General features: G+C 32.5%; 8 protein-coding genes across 8 annotated transcripts, besides 10 other annotated features; 4 read left to right on the top strand and 4 right to left on the bottom strand.

Moving 5' to 3' along the window:
- Nucleotides 1-71: 71 nt before the first annotated feature.
- On the top strand, nt 72-1193 carry TVAGG3_0149940 (glycoprotein 38 family; the record flags this gene model as incomplete). Its single annotated transcript, XM_001330089.1, has 1 exon — nt 72-1193. One exon carries the CDS (start codon nt 72-74, stop codon nt 1191-1193), a length of 1122 nt encoding a protein of 373 aa, XP_001330124.1.
- A 159-nt stretch (nt 1194-1352) lies between these two features.
- Nucleotides 1353-1385: a mobile genetic element.
- Nucleotides 1353-1385: a terminal%2Cinverted (terminal inverted repeat of tvBac_53III transposon ID:TVAGG3_0149930).
- Nucleotides 1386-1480: 95 nt separating this feature from the next.
- Nucleotides 1481-1508: a terminal%2Cinverted (terminal inverted repeat of Mariner transposon ID:TVAGG3_0149910).
- Nucleotides 1481-2784: a mobile genetic element.
- On the top strand, nt 1577-2704 carry TVAGG3_0149920 (Mariner transposase; the record flags this gene model as incomplete). Its single annotated transcript, XM_051224600.1, has 1 exon — nt 1577-2704. One exon carries the CDS (start codon nt 1577-1579, stop codon nt 2702-2704), a length of 1128 nt encoding a protein of 375 aa, XP_051109586.1.
- Nucleotides 2757-2784: a terminal%2Cinverted (terminal inverted repeat of Mariner transposon ID:TVAGG3_0149910).
- A 66-nt stretch (nt 2785-2850) lies between these two features.
- Nucleotides 2851-2879: a mobile genetic element.
- Nucleotides 2851-2879: a terminal%2Cinverted (terminal inverted repeat of tvBac_53III transposon ID:TVAGG3_0149900).
- A 1533-nt stretch (nt 2880-4412) lies between these two features.
- On the top strand, nt 4413-6725 carry TVAGG3_0149890 (uncharacterized protein; the record flags this gene model as incomplete). Its single annotated transcript, XM_001330088.1, has 1 exon — nt 4413-6725. One exon carries the CDS (start codon nt 4413-4415, stop codon nt 6723-6725), a length of 2313 nt encoding a protein of 770 aa, XP_001330123.1.
- Nucleotides 6726-8057: 1332 nt separating this feature from the next.
- Nucleotides 8058-8489, bottom strand: TVAGG3_0149880 (uncharacterized protein; the record flags this gene model as incomplete). Its single annotated transcript, XM_001330087.1, has 1 exon — nt 8058-8489. The coding sequence occupies one exon, from the start codon at nt 8487-8489 to the stop codon at nt 8058-8060; it is 432 nt and encodes a 143-aa protein (XP_001330122.1).
- A 208-nt stretch (nt 8490-8697) lies between these two features.
- On the bottom strand, nt 8698-9027 carry TVAGG3_0149870 (uncharacterized protein; the record flags this gene model as incomplete). The annotated part of the gene is made up of 1 exon (XM_001330086.1): nt 8698-9027. The coding sequence occupies one exon, from the start codon at nt 9025-9027 to the stop codon at nt 8698-8700; it is 330 nt and encodes a 109-aa protein (XP_001330121.1).
- A 227-nt stretch (nt 9028-9254) lies between these two features.
- Nucleotides 9255-9437, bottom strand: TVAGG3_0149860 (uncharacterized protein; the record flags this gene model as incomplete). The annotated part of the gene is made up of 1 exon (XM_001330085.1): nt 9255-9437. One exon carries the CDS (start codon nt 9435-9437, stop codon nt 9255-9257), a length of 183 nt encoding a protein of 60 aa, XP_001330120.1.
- Nucleotides 9438-9527: 90 nt separating this feature from the next.
- Nucleotides 9528-10011, bottom strand: TVAGG3_0149850 (uncharacterized protein; the record flags this gene model as incomplete). The annotated part of the gene is made up of 1 exon (XM_001330084.1): nt 9528-9704. One exon carries the CDS (start codon nt 9702-9704, stop codon nt 9528-9530), a length of 177 nt encoding a protein of 58 aa, XP_001330119.1.
- A 483-nt stretch (nt 10012-10494) lies between these two features.
- TVAGG3_0149840 (glycoprotein 38 family) lies at nt 10495-11418 on the top strand (the record flags this gene model as incomplete). Its single annotated transcript, XM_001330083.1, has 1 exon — nt 10495-11418. The coding sequence occupies one exon, from the start codon at nt 10495-10497 to the stop codon at nt 11416-11418; it is 924 nt and encodes a 307-aa protein (XP_001330118.1).
- A 371-nt stretch (nt 11419-11789) lies between these two features.
- Nucleotides 11790-11826: a mobile genetic element.
- Nucleotides 11790-11826: a terminal%2Cinverted (terminal inverted repeat of Banshee-A3 transposon ID:TVAGG3_0149830).
- A 684-nt stretch (nt 11827-12510) lies between these two features.
- Nucleotides 12511-13569: a mobile genetic element.
- Nucleotides 13570-13630: the final 61 nt, after the last annotated feature.

Below are 13630 nucleotides of genomic sequence, written 5' to 3'. Positions count from 1 at the left end.
TAGATTCATATCCTAGATATATCGCAATCAAAATTTTTCCAACTTACAAGTTTGATTTCGATATCATTGAAATGAATACTACAAATATACGTGTGAATCTGAAATTGGATTATAATTATCGTTCTAATTACACAATCAAATATGTAGTATCTACTAGCAAAGTTTCTGCAAGATCCAGCTTCACAAAACTACAAGAAAAAGCTACAGAAACAGAGCAGCAATTAGATATTAGTCATGATTCAAAACCCGGACATTATTACATTGGAATTAAACTAGAATTTGAAAATGATGAAAACCAAGAACCTTTTGTTTCAAAAGAAATCGACTTTGAGAAATCATTGTCTGCATTATCAATTGGTCGCCGAACATTGACTGATGGCGGTTACTCGGCTAAGCAAGGCTACACAGTAATACTCCAGCCAATGGCTGAAAATTCAAATACTCATGTATACGCAAAGTTCGGAAATAATCAGTTCACATTTTTCAAGAATAATACTATTGGCATTAATTTCAACGAAAGTGGTGTCATTTATGTCAATGGTAGTGCTAATATTAACTGTATTGTCATGTCAATATCCAGTATTAAGAACGATGATTCTGTAATTATGATTGGAAATGGCGAATTTAGTGCTGGAAATATGGAAAATGTTGATTTTAATATGGAAAGTGCTAAAAATTATTTATTTGTTCTTTCATCATTTGATGGAAAAGGCCAATCATCTTTGGATGGAGATATCGATGAAGACGCATTGGAACTCGTAAGATACAATGCAGATGGTACAAAAATAGTTAATTCACAGCCATCAAGAAAGTTATTGGCTGGTTCTTCACAGCCAGACAATATTGACATTTATTCAATGAAAAATTATAATGATGAATACAAGTTCAGTTATAATTTCAAAACAACAAATTCAAATGATAAAGAAAGAATCATAATTAATTCGAAATTCGGAACCCATAATATGGCTTCAGAACCTGATGCAGTCAAAGTACAAGAATCATCTCCTACACCAGGCAACAAAGGTGGTAATACAGCACTCATTGCTGCAGTCGTGGCGGTAATAGTTATTATCGTAATTGTTTGTGTTATCGTCTTCTTTGTGATGAAAAAGAAGAAACAGGCAAAAAGAAATGACTCAGAAGAAGGAGATGTTCATGAAGACGAGTCATTCGATAGAGCCAATGCAGTTTAATTCATTTTCAGTTTTTTTTTTCATATACTTAAATTTCAATAATTTTTACATTTTTTAAAAGTGGACTTACTACATTCTGACATTCTCTCAGTTTTTTTTGCACATTCTTCTGACCAAAAATATTAACTTTTGTAATACAAAATGCAATTTTCACAAAACTTAAGGGTGTACTGACCACTTTCTGATATTCTCTCAAGTTTTTTGACACGGAAGATTTCTATCACAATATTCTAAGGTCAAAAGTTAATATTTTTGGTCAGAAGAATGTAAATATAAATCATTACATATAGGGTGTCCAAAGGTGCGTTTAGCACAGCGCTCTATATGAGACTATTAAAGGAGATATATGCTGATTATAAATATATAATAAAAAATATGAATATATGTATATGATGAGTAAGTTGTATTTTGGCGCCATGCCGGGATATAAAATGAATTTTGAGACAAGAGGCAGTTTCGCGGGAAATTTTGGCGGGATTTTTTTCATTTTTTTAATGAATCATAAAGAAAACATCCTCGCTCTTGCAAAAAAATGCAAAGACTGTAAAAAAATCTACGAGACATTGGTAAAATGCTTCGGTATGGATGCTCCTAGCTATTCCACTGTAACGTATCATGTTCGGATGTATCACTTCATGAACAAAAAGGCGCCCATCATAAAAATTGACAAAAAATCGCCGGATCAAAGAAAAATCAAAGCAATTCTTCAAGCGCTAGATGAAGACCCAAGAGCATCACTCAGAAGGATAGAGGAGATGACAAAGATACCACGTACAACAGTCAGTTATTATCTGCACAATTATTTGAACTACAAACTAGCGTATACACGTTGGGTTCCGCACAACCTTAATTCAGTTCAAAAAAAATCTAGAGTCCAATCTTCGAAAGAGCTCCTCTCTATATTGGGTGCGTATCAATCCAAGAAGTTTCGCTTTTTAGTAACAGGGGACGAGTCTTGGTTTCAATATGCAACAGAAGCCAAAATCATGTGGATCCCGAAGGATGAAAATCCGCAAACATTCCCGAAGAAAAAAATTGACACACCAATGATGATGTTGTCGGTTTTTTGGGGCGTGAATGGCATCATCGCAATTGATATTCTTCAAAAACCTAATACGATGAATGCTCAGTATCTAATTGACAATGTTCTTACTCAAATTATCAATTCTGATGAGTTTGAGAAATCCAAACAACAAAAACAAAAGTTTGCAATTCATTTTGATAATTCAAGAGTTCACAAAAGTCATAAGGTAATGAATTACTTGGTGGAAAACAATGTCAAAGTTGTTCCAAACCCAATTTATTCACCTGATATTGCACCCTCTGACTTTTATTTATTCGGCACGCTAAAAAAGAGAGCTGAAGGACGCGAATTCGCGAGTCCAGATGATCTTGAAAATTTTGTAAGAGAGCAATTTGAGCAATTTTCTCATGATGATTTAAAGCGTGTCTTTCAAGCCTGGATCGATCGCTGCGAACGCGTGATTGAATCCAATGGTGATTATATTTAAATAAACTTTATATATATGTAACTTGTTTATTTCTATTCGCAGTATTCAGGTTTGTGCTAAACACACCTTTGGACACCCTATATAACATAATATGGCTGCTATACTTTTTTGCTATTAAACTAAAGATATATTGATTTTTTGATTGCATGTCAGAATGTGGTAAGTGCACCCTTAAATGAAAAAAAAAGTTATACTAACAACTTTATCCAAATATCCTATATAAGCTATTACTTCGTACACAATCTCCCTTAAATTAGTGCTATCAAAGTGACACTATTCGCAAAACAGCATCCTTATCTATTACAAAATCATTGAAATACATGACAATAAAAACAGCATATGATAAAACCATTGAAACATTATTTCCATTGTAAAAAAAACGATTCTTTAAAAGAAGTTGAATAAATTATACAATTCATTCAGAAATCAAAACATGCACGGACATGAAATAATTACTGAAAATTTTTTTGAAAGATATTATATTAAAAATATGATATTTAATTGTTAAATCAAGTAAAATAGAAATAGAAGATAGATAAACAATCATGATCAATTCAAATATAAGCAATTACTCACATTCTTTAAACACGGTCATTTTTCCACAAGATTTTGTCGTTTTCCCAAATCATGATCCTAACCAAGATCAAGCTTCTAATTATTACAAAAAAAGGATGAAAATAATGGAGAAACGATTGGCAATTTGGAATCGATACTTTGAAAAAGAAAAATGCAAAAAAGTAGTTTTTAGTCACTCGTTTTTCGAAAGATTTAGGAATAAAAAATAAATAACTTAACTTAGATGATACTGCAAAGCTATTCTTCAAAATATTAATCTCTCATTACACTTCCAAATTTTTTTTAAATTGAGAACTTCCGAAACTAACGCTCCTCTAATTTCTTTTGGATAGTGATCGGGAAGGCGTTTTTTATTATTATTATTTTTTTAACATCTCAATTCTGAATTTTTCTATGGTGTAAAATTTTTTTGAATTCTTCAAGTTTTCCAGTTTCTTTGATTTTATATTATAATGAGAGTTTCTCAATTTCATTGATTTTAAATTGAAACTAATTCAATTTTTTCCCTTTTTTAGGAATAAATGTTTTTGCTTTTTCTACCTATATTTAGTCGCCACGAAATTCAATGCGAGCAAATTACATCCCTTCTCAAGTTTGACGAAGAGAATTCACTAACTTGTTCCGGGCTATCTCCAGAAAATACTTATGAAATATCATTAGGGCGAAGACAAGCAGCATTTTTTTAAGTACAAAAGTAACAGCCACCTTTATAGGCCCAAATATTTTGAAATTCAATATTACACAAAAAGAAGAATTCACTTCTATGGCCTTATATGAATCAACACACAACGTATTTTCACAAACAATCAGGTGTAATGGGAAGCCAATAATATCATCTATTGAAACTTATAATCGGCAGCCATTTCTAGGCAAATGGCTACCATATTCTATAAATATTATCAAATTTGATTTGACTTACTATGGAAAAGGAAATAAAGAATATGAAGCAGCCATTGCAGACAGTCCAAATGGAAGCGAGAATTCGTTTACAGATAACAAAATTATAGTTAATAGTTTAAATGGCATAAATTACTTTTTCATACCAAAAACTTTAACATTTGGCGATCATTATTTACTATTTCGTGTTCATATAATTGATGGAGAAACAGATATTGTTAGCGATACATTCACAATGCCTATTCATATTATTCCACATCCACAACCTGACAGAATTTTTGCGGAAATAACAGATAGCAGTTTCAAATTTAATTCACTTAATCCTCCAACTTTCAATGTATATTGCAATCCTTCAGTTCCTCATTTTAAAGTATATTATAAGGTGGGTTCATATTCATCAAATTTACAACATTATACATACATCAATGAATACGATGGTCCACTTAGAAATTTTATTTATTTTCCAACAGGTCGATTAAATATATCAAGATATTTAACAAAAATTCAAGATAAAGTAACTTTTATTATGACAGATGCTACAACATCAGAGATTTTAAATTACACAGAATTTACAAATGTTAGAATAGTACCAGATCTCAGAAGCGAAAGTGTTATATTAACAAACAAAGAAAAGGTGTATATGAGATACTTTTTCCAAAACCAAGAAGTTATTACAGGTAGAGTTACATTTGAAAATGAAGTTGATGCAGATGAACTGAAATTTTCTTACAATGGAGCTATTCAAGCTTTTAAACCATATGGAAATTCAAAAAAAATTATCGAATTTAGTATTCAATTAACAGTTGATGGATCAACAAATTATATTGAACTTATTTTCCGTCAATGTGGTGAATTTTCCAGAGAGGAAATTCAATATATATACGTTGATATTAATTATAACAAAAAATACTTACCATTATCATCAACAGGTGGAATTAAAGGAACATTACAGATAACACACAATGCTATATATGGTTATGATTTCAAAACTGTTGCAAAATTGGGTGGCAGTTCTATGTTCGCAGAGGACTATAACGTTGAATTAATTGCTGATACTCCCCATAGCTATTCCGTTCAATTGAATAATCAAATTAAATATGTCTCAGAAAACTATAAAGACATATCGCAAGTTACTTTTGCAGCAATTATGCAAAATAAAATTGTTGTCTCAAAAACTTTTGATATTACTATTGTTGCAGCAGGACTGTTTATCAATTCAATTTCTGACATTAGTAGTACACATACTTACAAAGCTGGTTCAAGAATGTTACTGAAAATTGAAAGTATTGAACCAAAATGCATGCAAGATACTTATTTTAAATATAAATTTGAGGACGATGTAACCAAAGAAACTCCTTTGGATATAAATAATTCACCAATACTTAAAATCGAGAGACTTACACAAGATGCAGAAAACGAAAATGAATTTATTCTTTCATTTATAATTCCAAGTACAGTAACTGTTGGCCAAAAGAAATTATTGTTACAGGCAACTAATCCAATTGAAAGCACTTCAGCTGTAATTCCTATTGATCTAACAATTGAAGAAGGATCGGAAATAACACAAAGCTCAATTGATTGTAGAGCTACAGAAGATTCATATGGATCAGGACATAATCTATTGTTCAAATGTAACATTAATAATATTGAAAGTTCCGAAGTTACATATAAAGCAAAATTAGGAAATCATGATTCAGCAGCTGGTTCTTCACAATACGACCTTAATGTGAGAATGGAAGCAGTTGGTACCACAAATGAATTTAATGTTTATGTATATATTTCCACCCAAACTGTAGAGCAAACAACAATTTCATTTGCAATGATTAAAACTGATTCGTCTGCATCGATAATAAATTATTGCGAAATATCAAACCTCAAAATATGCGCAGTTCCTGATATTGAGTTAGATTATCCACGTTATTTTTCAGAAACAGGTTCAATAGCACCTTTTGATTTCAAACTCAAATATATTGGTGATTTTAATACAATGAAAGTCCAATTTAAGAATGAAGGTGATGAGGCTTTCGAAGATGCATTCTCAGTTTCTAGTTTAGATGAGAACAACTTTTTCTCTGTAAAAGTTAGGGTACCAAGAACAAGAATTTATTTCAAATTTATTGATAAGTTTAATAATTCCGTAGGAGTACAATGTTTCATTGATACAAATAGATTTTCAGATGCATCTGATGAGCTCACTATTCAAGACTTAAAAGATGAATATCATGAAGGTGATGAAGTTACAATCAAATGGTCCCCATCTATAAGTAGATTAGCTTATAGAGCACGTGATTTCTATTTTGTAGACTATACTGGCAATAGTCAAAACAATATATTATTGGCATCAACTACTGGAGAAACTGTTGAATTCAATCTAACTCTTCCTAATCCAAAATCATCTTACCCTTGCACACAAATCACAATTTTTATCTCAAGTAAAGCCGATCCTATTCGTTCATATGTAACTTACTTAGGCATTAAAATTATTCCAACTTTCAAGTTCGATTTCGAAATTGTTGAACTGGATCTCACAACTATAGATCCAAGGTGAAGTCATTTTTCTATCCCTGGGATAGACGATACACCCAAAATGTCACCTTTTTGGGATTCTGTTTTTTTTTAAGGTTCTCGCTGGCGACCCCCCACGTTCGTCGAAAAAAAATTGGTGATTGGGGGTCGCCAGCAAAAATCAATTTTTTTTCGACGAACGGGGGGTCGCCAGCGAGAACCTTAAAAATAAACCTCTGAAATTTTAAAAAAGAAAAAAGTGTGAAAATCCCCTTGAATCGAACCAATGGACTTTACGATTATACTATACTTTACGTAAAAATATATGTATATCTCATTATTACATCATTTAATATATTTTTAGTTAAATAGTCACTATTTTCACAATTTTTATTATTAATTACTGAACTAAACAGGTTTTAAATAGAAAGAGTATAAAAGATAAGTGTTTTTCTACATGTGTTTCGATAAGAATTATAATAATTGATGGTTTTTACAGCCAAATTTATTTTATTATTTAAATTTCAATGAAAAAAGATAAGAATTTTTTAATAAAAATTTTTATTAAGAATTTTTTTGTAAAATTGACACTGGGATGACGATAGGGATGGGATCTTATCCACCCCGTTCATTTGGGAAAATTGCAGATCTATACTCACAACATTAAGTGTCAATCTGAAATTGGATGCAAATTATATATATAGTTATAACGTAAGTTACATAATATCATCAAATCAAGTTACAGAAAGTTCTAATTTGATGCTATTACGAGAAAACATGAGCGGTACTCCACATCAAATAGATATTGAACACAATTTACAATCCGGAAATTATTACCTGGGAATTTTATTGGTGTTTGAAAATTCTCGGCAATATTTAGTTTCTAAAAAGTTCAACTATGAGTAGGGATGCGACGGTTTTACGCCATGACCGTTTAAAAATAGAATAATACGCCATTTTTGGGGCCGAATGGCGGGTACGAAGTAGCCGCCATTCGGCCGAATAACAAAACAATACAAAATTATCGCCGTCCTTTTTTTTCTCTCTCTTTCTTTTCTCTTTCCTCTTTTTACTCCTCTTTCTCTTTTCATCATTAAACGTAGAAAGATATATTAATATTATTTTAAAATTAAAAAAAATAAAGAAAGTATAATAAGTAATTATTTAGTTATCGATATATATATATATGTAAAGTGATAATCTGAGGATAATCTGAGGAGGAGTCTGAGGATTAGACCGAGGAGTAGTTTGAGGAGTTTGATGATAATCTGAGGAGTTTGAGGAGTAGTCTGAGGAGTTTGAGGAGTAGTCTGAGGAGTTTGAGGATAATCTGAGTAGTTTGAGGATAATCTGAGGAGTTGTCTGATGAGTAGTTTCAGGAGTTGTCTGAGGATAATCTGAGGAGGAGTTTGAGGATAATCTGAGGAATTTGAGGAGTAGTCTGAGGAGTTTGAGGATAATCTGAGGAGTTTGAGGAGTAGTCTGAGGAGTTTGAGGATAATCTGAGGAGGAGTTTGAGGATAATCTGAGGAATTTGAGGAGTAGTCTGAGGAGTTTGAGGAGTAGTCTGAGGAGTTGTCTGATGAGTAGTTTCAGGAGTTGTCTGAGGATAATCTGAGGAGGAGTTTGAGGATAATCTGAGGAGTTTGAGGAGTAGTCTGAGGAGGAGTCTGAGGATTAGACTGAGGAGTTTGAGGATAATCTGAGGAATTTGAGGAGTAGTCTGAGGAGGAGTCTGAGGATTAGACTGAGGAGTTTGAGGAGTAGTCTGAGGATAATCTGAGGAGTTTGAGGATAATCTGAGCATAATCTGAGGAGTTTGAGGATAATCTGAGCATAATCTGAGGAGGAGTCTGAGGATTAGACTGAGGAGTTTGAGGAGTAGTCTGAGGATAATCTGAGGAGTTTGAGGATAATCTGAGCATAATCTGAGGAGGAGTCTGAGGATTAGACCGAGAAGTAGTTTGAGGAGTAGTCTGAGGAGTTTGAGGATAATCTGAGGAGGAGTCTGAGGATTAGACTGAGGAGTTTGAGGAGTAGTCTGAGGATAATCTGAGGAATTTGAGGATAATCTGAGGAGGAGTCTGAGGATAATCTGAGCATAATCTGAGGAGGAGTCTGAGGATTAGACTGAGGAGTTTGAGGAGTAGTCTGAGGATAATCTGAGGAGTTTGAGGATAATCTGAGCATAATCTGAGGAGGAGTCTGAGGATTAGACCGAGAAGTAGTTTGAGGAGTAGTCTGAGGAGTTTGAGGATAATCTGAGGAGGAGTCTGAGGATTAGACTGAGGAGTTTGAGGAGTAGTCTGAGGATAATCTAAGGAGTTTGAGGATAATCTGAGCATAATCTGAGGAGGAGTCTGAGGATTAGACCGAGAAGTAGTTTGAGGAGTTTGAGGATAATCTGAGGAGGAGTCTGAGGATTAGACTGAGGAGTTTGAGGAGTAGTCTGAGGATAATCTGAGGAATTTGAGGATAATCTGAGGATTAGACCGAGAAGTAGTTTGAGGAGTAGTCTGAGGAGGAGTCTGAGGATTAGACTGAGGAGTTTGAGGAGTAGTCTGAGGATAATCTAAGGAGTTTGAGGATAATCTGAGCATAATCTGAGGAGGAGTCTGAGGATTAGACCGAGAAGTAGTTTGAGGAGTAGTCTGAGGAGTTTGAGGATAATCTGAGGAGGAGTCTGAGGATTAGACTGAGGAGTTTGAGGAGTAGTCTGAGGATAATCTAAGGAGTTTGAGGATAATCTGAGCATAATCTGAGGAGGAGTCTGAGGATTAGACCGAGAAGTAGTTTGAGGAGTAGTCTGAGGAGTTTGAGGATAATCTGAGGAGGAGTCTGAGGATTAGACTGAGGAGTTTGAGGAGTAGTCTGAGGATAATCTAAGGAATTTGAGGATAATCTGAGGATTAGACCGAGAAGTAGTTTGAGGAGTAGTCTGAGGAGGAGTCTGAGGATTAGACTGAGGAGTTTGAGGAGTAGTCTGAGGATAATCTGAGGAGTTTGAGGATAATCTGAGCATAATCTGAGGAGGAGTCTGAGGATTAGACCGAGGAGTAGTTTGAGGATAATCTGAGGAGGAGTCTGAGGATAATCTGAGGAGGAGTCTGCGGATAATCTGAGGAGTAGTTTCAGGAGTAGTCTGAGGACTAGTCTCAGGACTAGTCTGATGAGTAGTCTCAGGAGGAAGATCTGAGGAGGAGTCTTATGAGGAAGATCTGAGGAGTAGTCTGATGAGGAGGGGTCTAAGGAGTAGTCTGAGGATGATGAGTAATCTGATAAGGAGTAGTCTGAGGATGATCTGAGGATAACCTGATGACTAGTCTAGGAGTGGTCTAATAAAAATGTAAAATATTTTCAAAGAAAAAATTCTATGAATTTTATATTTTAATTCTTAGCATTATACTAAATAAAATAAACATAAATATCAAAATTTGAAATTGAACACGCCAAAAAATTGATAATCCACATTCAATATTTTGTAAGTGGCGTACTTTTTGAATACTCGCCATACGCCTTGGAGTTCTCAATTTTGAATTCGCCTTTATTTGGGCGACCTCAGAAAAATACGCCATTAAGAAAATATTGTATGAGATTTTAAATTTGAACACGCTCTACCTTAAGGAATTAAATTTATTAAGATATATTTATATATAATAAACGATTACTTAAAAAAAGTATTTCATCGCTTATGTAAGTTTCAAAAAAATCACGAAAATAAAAAAATCAAGATTAAAATTTTATTTTTAATTTTTGAATTTCTCAAATGGCGAAATTTTTGGGCGAACAAAAAAAAATGTACGCCCGGTCAAATGGCGTGTTTAACGCATCCCTACTATGAGAGCGATATTAATGCATTATTGCCTGGTCTTCATGTATTGAAAGCAGGTATATATGCGTTCAAGAAAGGATATACAGTTTTACTCCAACCACCAGCTAAAATGTCAAAGACAAATGTCTATGCAATGTTTGGAGGAGAAAAGTATACATTGCTTAAGAATAACATTATTGGTATTGAATTCAATGAAAGTGGCTTTATTTATGTTAATGGTAAAGCAAGTATTCAATCAATTGTTGTGTCAGTATCTAAACTTAACACCGATGATACCCTATATTTGATTGGAAGAGGTGAATTACGCATTGGAAATATGGAAAATGTTAATTATACAATTGAAAATCAGAAAAATTATTCATTTGTTCTTTCATCATTTGATGGAAAAGGTCGATCAAGAATGGATGGAGATGTCATTAACGAGTCTATAGAAGTTAAAAATTACAAAGCTGATGGCACGAAGATTGTTAATGAAGAATCATCAAGAAAGTTATTGGCCGAGGCTTCAAATCCAGATAATATTAGTGTATATTCAGTACAAATTACAAATGCAGGTTACAAGTTCAGTTATAAATTCAAAACAATGAGATCAAGAGACAAAGATTCAATCATAATTAATTCACAATTGGGAACTCATTTTCTGGCTTCAAGACCTGATTCATACACGGAAGATGAAACTCCAACTCCAACACCAGCTCCTACTTCTGAATCGGATGGTTCTAAAAATGGCAGTATTAATCCTGCGAAGTTAACAGGCATCGTTATCGGGTTAATTATTGTTATAGCAATTGTTTGTGTCATTATTTTCTTTGTTCTGAAAAAGAAGAGGCAAGCAAAGCACAATGACTCAGAAGAAGGAGATGTTCATACAGATGAGTCTATGTACAGCTATGAATCAGCATAATTCAATTTTATTTTTTTTTATTTTGTGACAGACATAAATTAACATATCTGAAATGGTCTTCTTATTCAATCTTCAATTAATCCATATAAAATTATACAAAAAGTATCATCTTTCTTCCAGATTATTGAATTCAAAATCAAATATAATTATATTTCCACATTAATCATAAATGGAGATAAAACCAAAATTGAACATGTCAAAAATCTACAATAAAAATCAATTTTCAGTCAATTCTATCGGCGCGAAGCGCCGATAGAATTAAGACAGTGTATATAGTGGTTTCGTCATTGTGTCATTTCACTTCACGAAAAAAGTCTGAATGAACCAAGTCTAACATAATGTCCAGTAATTAATATCTGATGTAATTATTGTAATAAACAGAAATTCATCAAAAGTGACAGCTCTCAATTTTTTGACATTTGTAAATTCTAAATTGAATGAGAAAAATGAAATAATACTAAGCATAATACAATATTCTAGATTTAATTATAATTAGGAAAAAGTTAGTTTTGAGAGTACTTTTCATAGGCATATAGAATGAAATCTTCTGAAAAATAATATCACATAAACTCATATTATTTTCTAATATCTAACTATTTTATATAAAAATCAAATTCAATGATCTTAAAAGCGAAGGATAAACCTCAAAATTTACGAATATAATGAGTGGGAATATAATGCTTATCTATCATAAAACCATATGAAATATCAATTTTTGCTTTACGCCTAATTTTTGACGACAATTAGCAAAAAATGTTAAATGTTAACACTCAGTCCATTTGAATATGAAAAATAAAATTGACTTTGATTAAATGTTTTTATTTATCATGCAATTCTTCTTGCGACCAAAGATTTGAATAAAATTTCAAAAAATAAGATAGCTTAAAAAATAATATACGGTAGTGTTTACTAATAGATGAATAGTATATAAATTCTATTAAAATGGATTTGATCCAAAAAAATATATAAAATTTGATCATAAATAAAATCGTTTTAAATTACTTCTTCATTTAAATTATAACAATTATTTTTGATTTTTATTTATCATCCACATTCAAATTTGAATCTTATCACAAAAGAAGGACCACTTTTATGACTACTGCCAAATCTATAAGCAGAGAATGGCTATTTGAAGCTAAAAGAAGAATAGAAGAAGGTGAATCTTACAAAAGTGTGGGAAAGGAAGTTGAATTGGAAAATGGTAAAATTAAATTGAATGTTGCCGAAAATACAATAAGAAGAGCATTTCAACTTCAAGAAATCGAATTACCAAAAGTTAGTCGCGGCAGAAAACCAAATCCACCAACATTTGAGCAAAAACAATTAATTAATTCTTGTGTTTCACAATATAAAGGAGGAATTTCAAAAACTTATTTATTGATTAAAAGGTTTCAAAATATTGCTCAAAATCCCGATTGTGAGAAAGAAAAAGAAGAAATTGCAAAAGAATTTGAAAATATAGAAGATTTGACAAAAGATCAAATTTTTGACAATTTACAAAAAATAAAGCATCATCAAGTGGAAAAATTTATGATGGAATCAGGTTTATCTTCAAAAAGAGATTACAAACCAGCAGATCCACCTACCAAATATCGTGCCATATCAAAGAATTTGATATGGCACTGCGATATTCATTACCTTCACGGTAATGTTTCTTTTCCATTTTTTGCCATATTGGATGATATGACACGTAAAGTTCTCAAAACTAAATTATTGAAAAACAAGTCTTCCAACTCAACAGCGAAGGTTTTAAGAAAACTTTTAGAGGAGTTTATTCCTTACTGCATCTGGACCGATAACGGCGGTGAAAACCGCGGTGAATTCGGCCAGGTTATGCAGGAAAACGGAATAGTTTGGAAGCACACCTTGCCGTATATGCCAAGACAGAACGGCAAGGTGGAGCGCCTGTGGCCAAGCTTAGAAAAGTTTTTGCCAGACGAGTTGGATGATATTCAACAAATCAAGGACTCAGTTCAGCAGTTCATTGAAAAATACAACAATACACCACATTTATCTCTCGATATTAATCCAAAAACGAATAGTAATTACACTCCTAACGAATTATTCGAAGTTTCAAAATTTTGGTACGAGCCAGAAATGCAAAAATGGGAGTTATATATCAAAGACGAATGGGTCTTAGCAAAATTTGAATAATTACATCATTTTAAATGACTACTAAACAATTTTATTTATGATCAAATTTTATATATTT

The sequence above is a fragment of the Trichomonas vaginalis genome, chromosome IV (assembly GCF_026262505.1).
Source record: "Trichomonas vaginalis G3 chromosome IV, whole genome shotgun sequence".
Taxonomy (NCBI): Eukaryota; Parabasalia; order Trichomonadida; family Trichomonadidae; genus Trichomonas; species Trichomonas vaginalis.
Note: the sequence above shows the minus strand (reverse complement) of the source record. Positions and strands in the feature narration are given on the sequence as shown.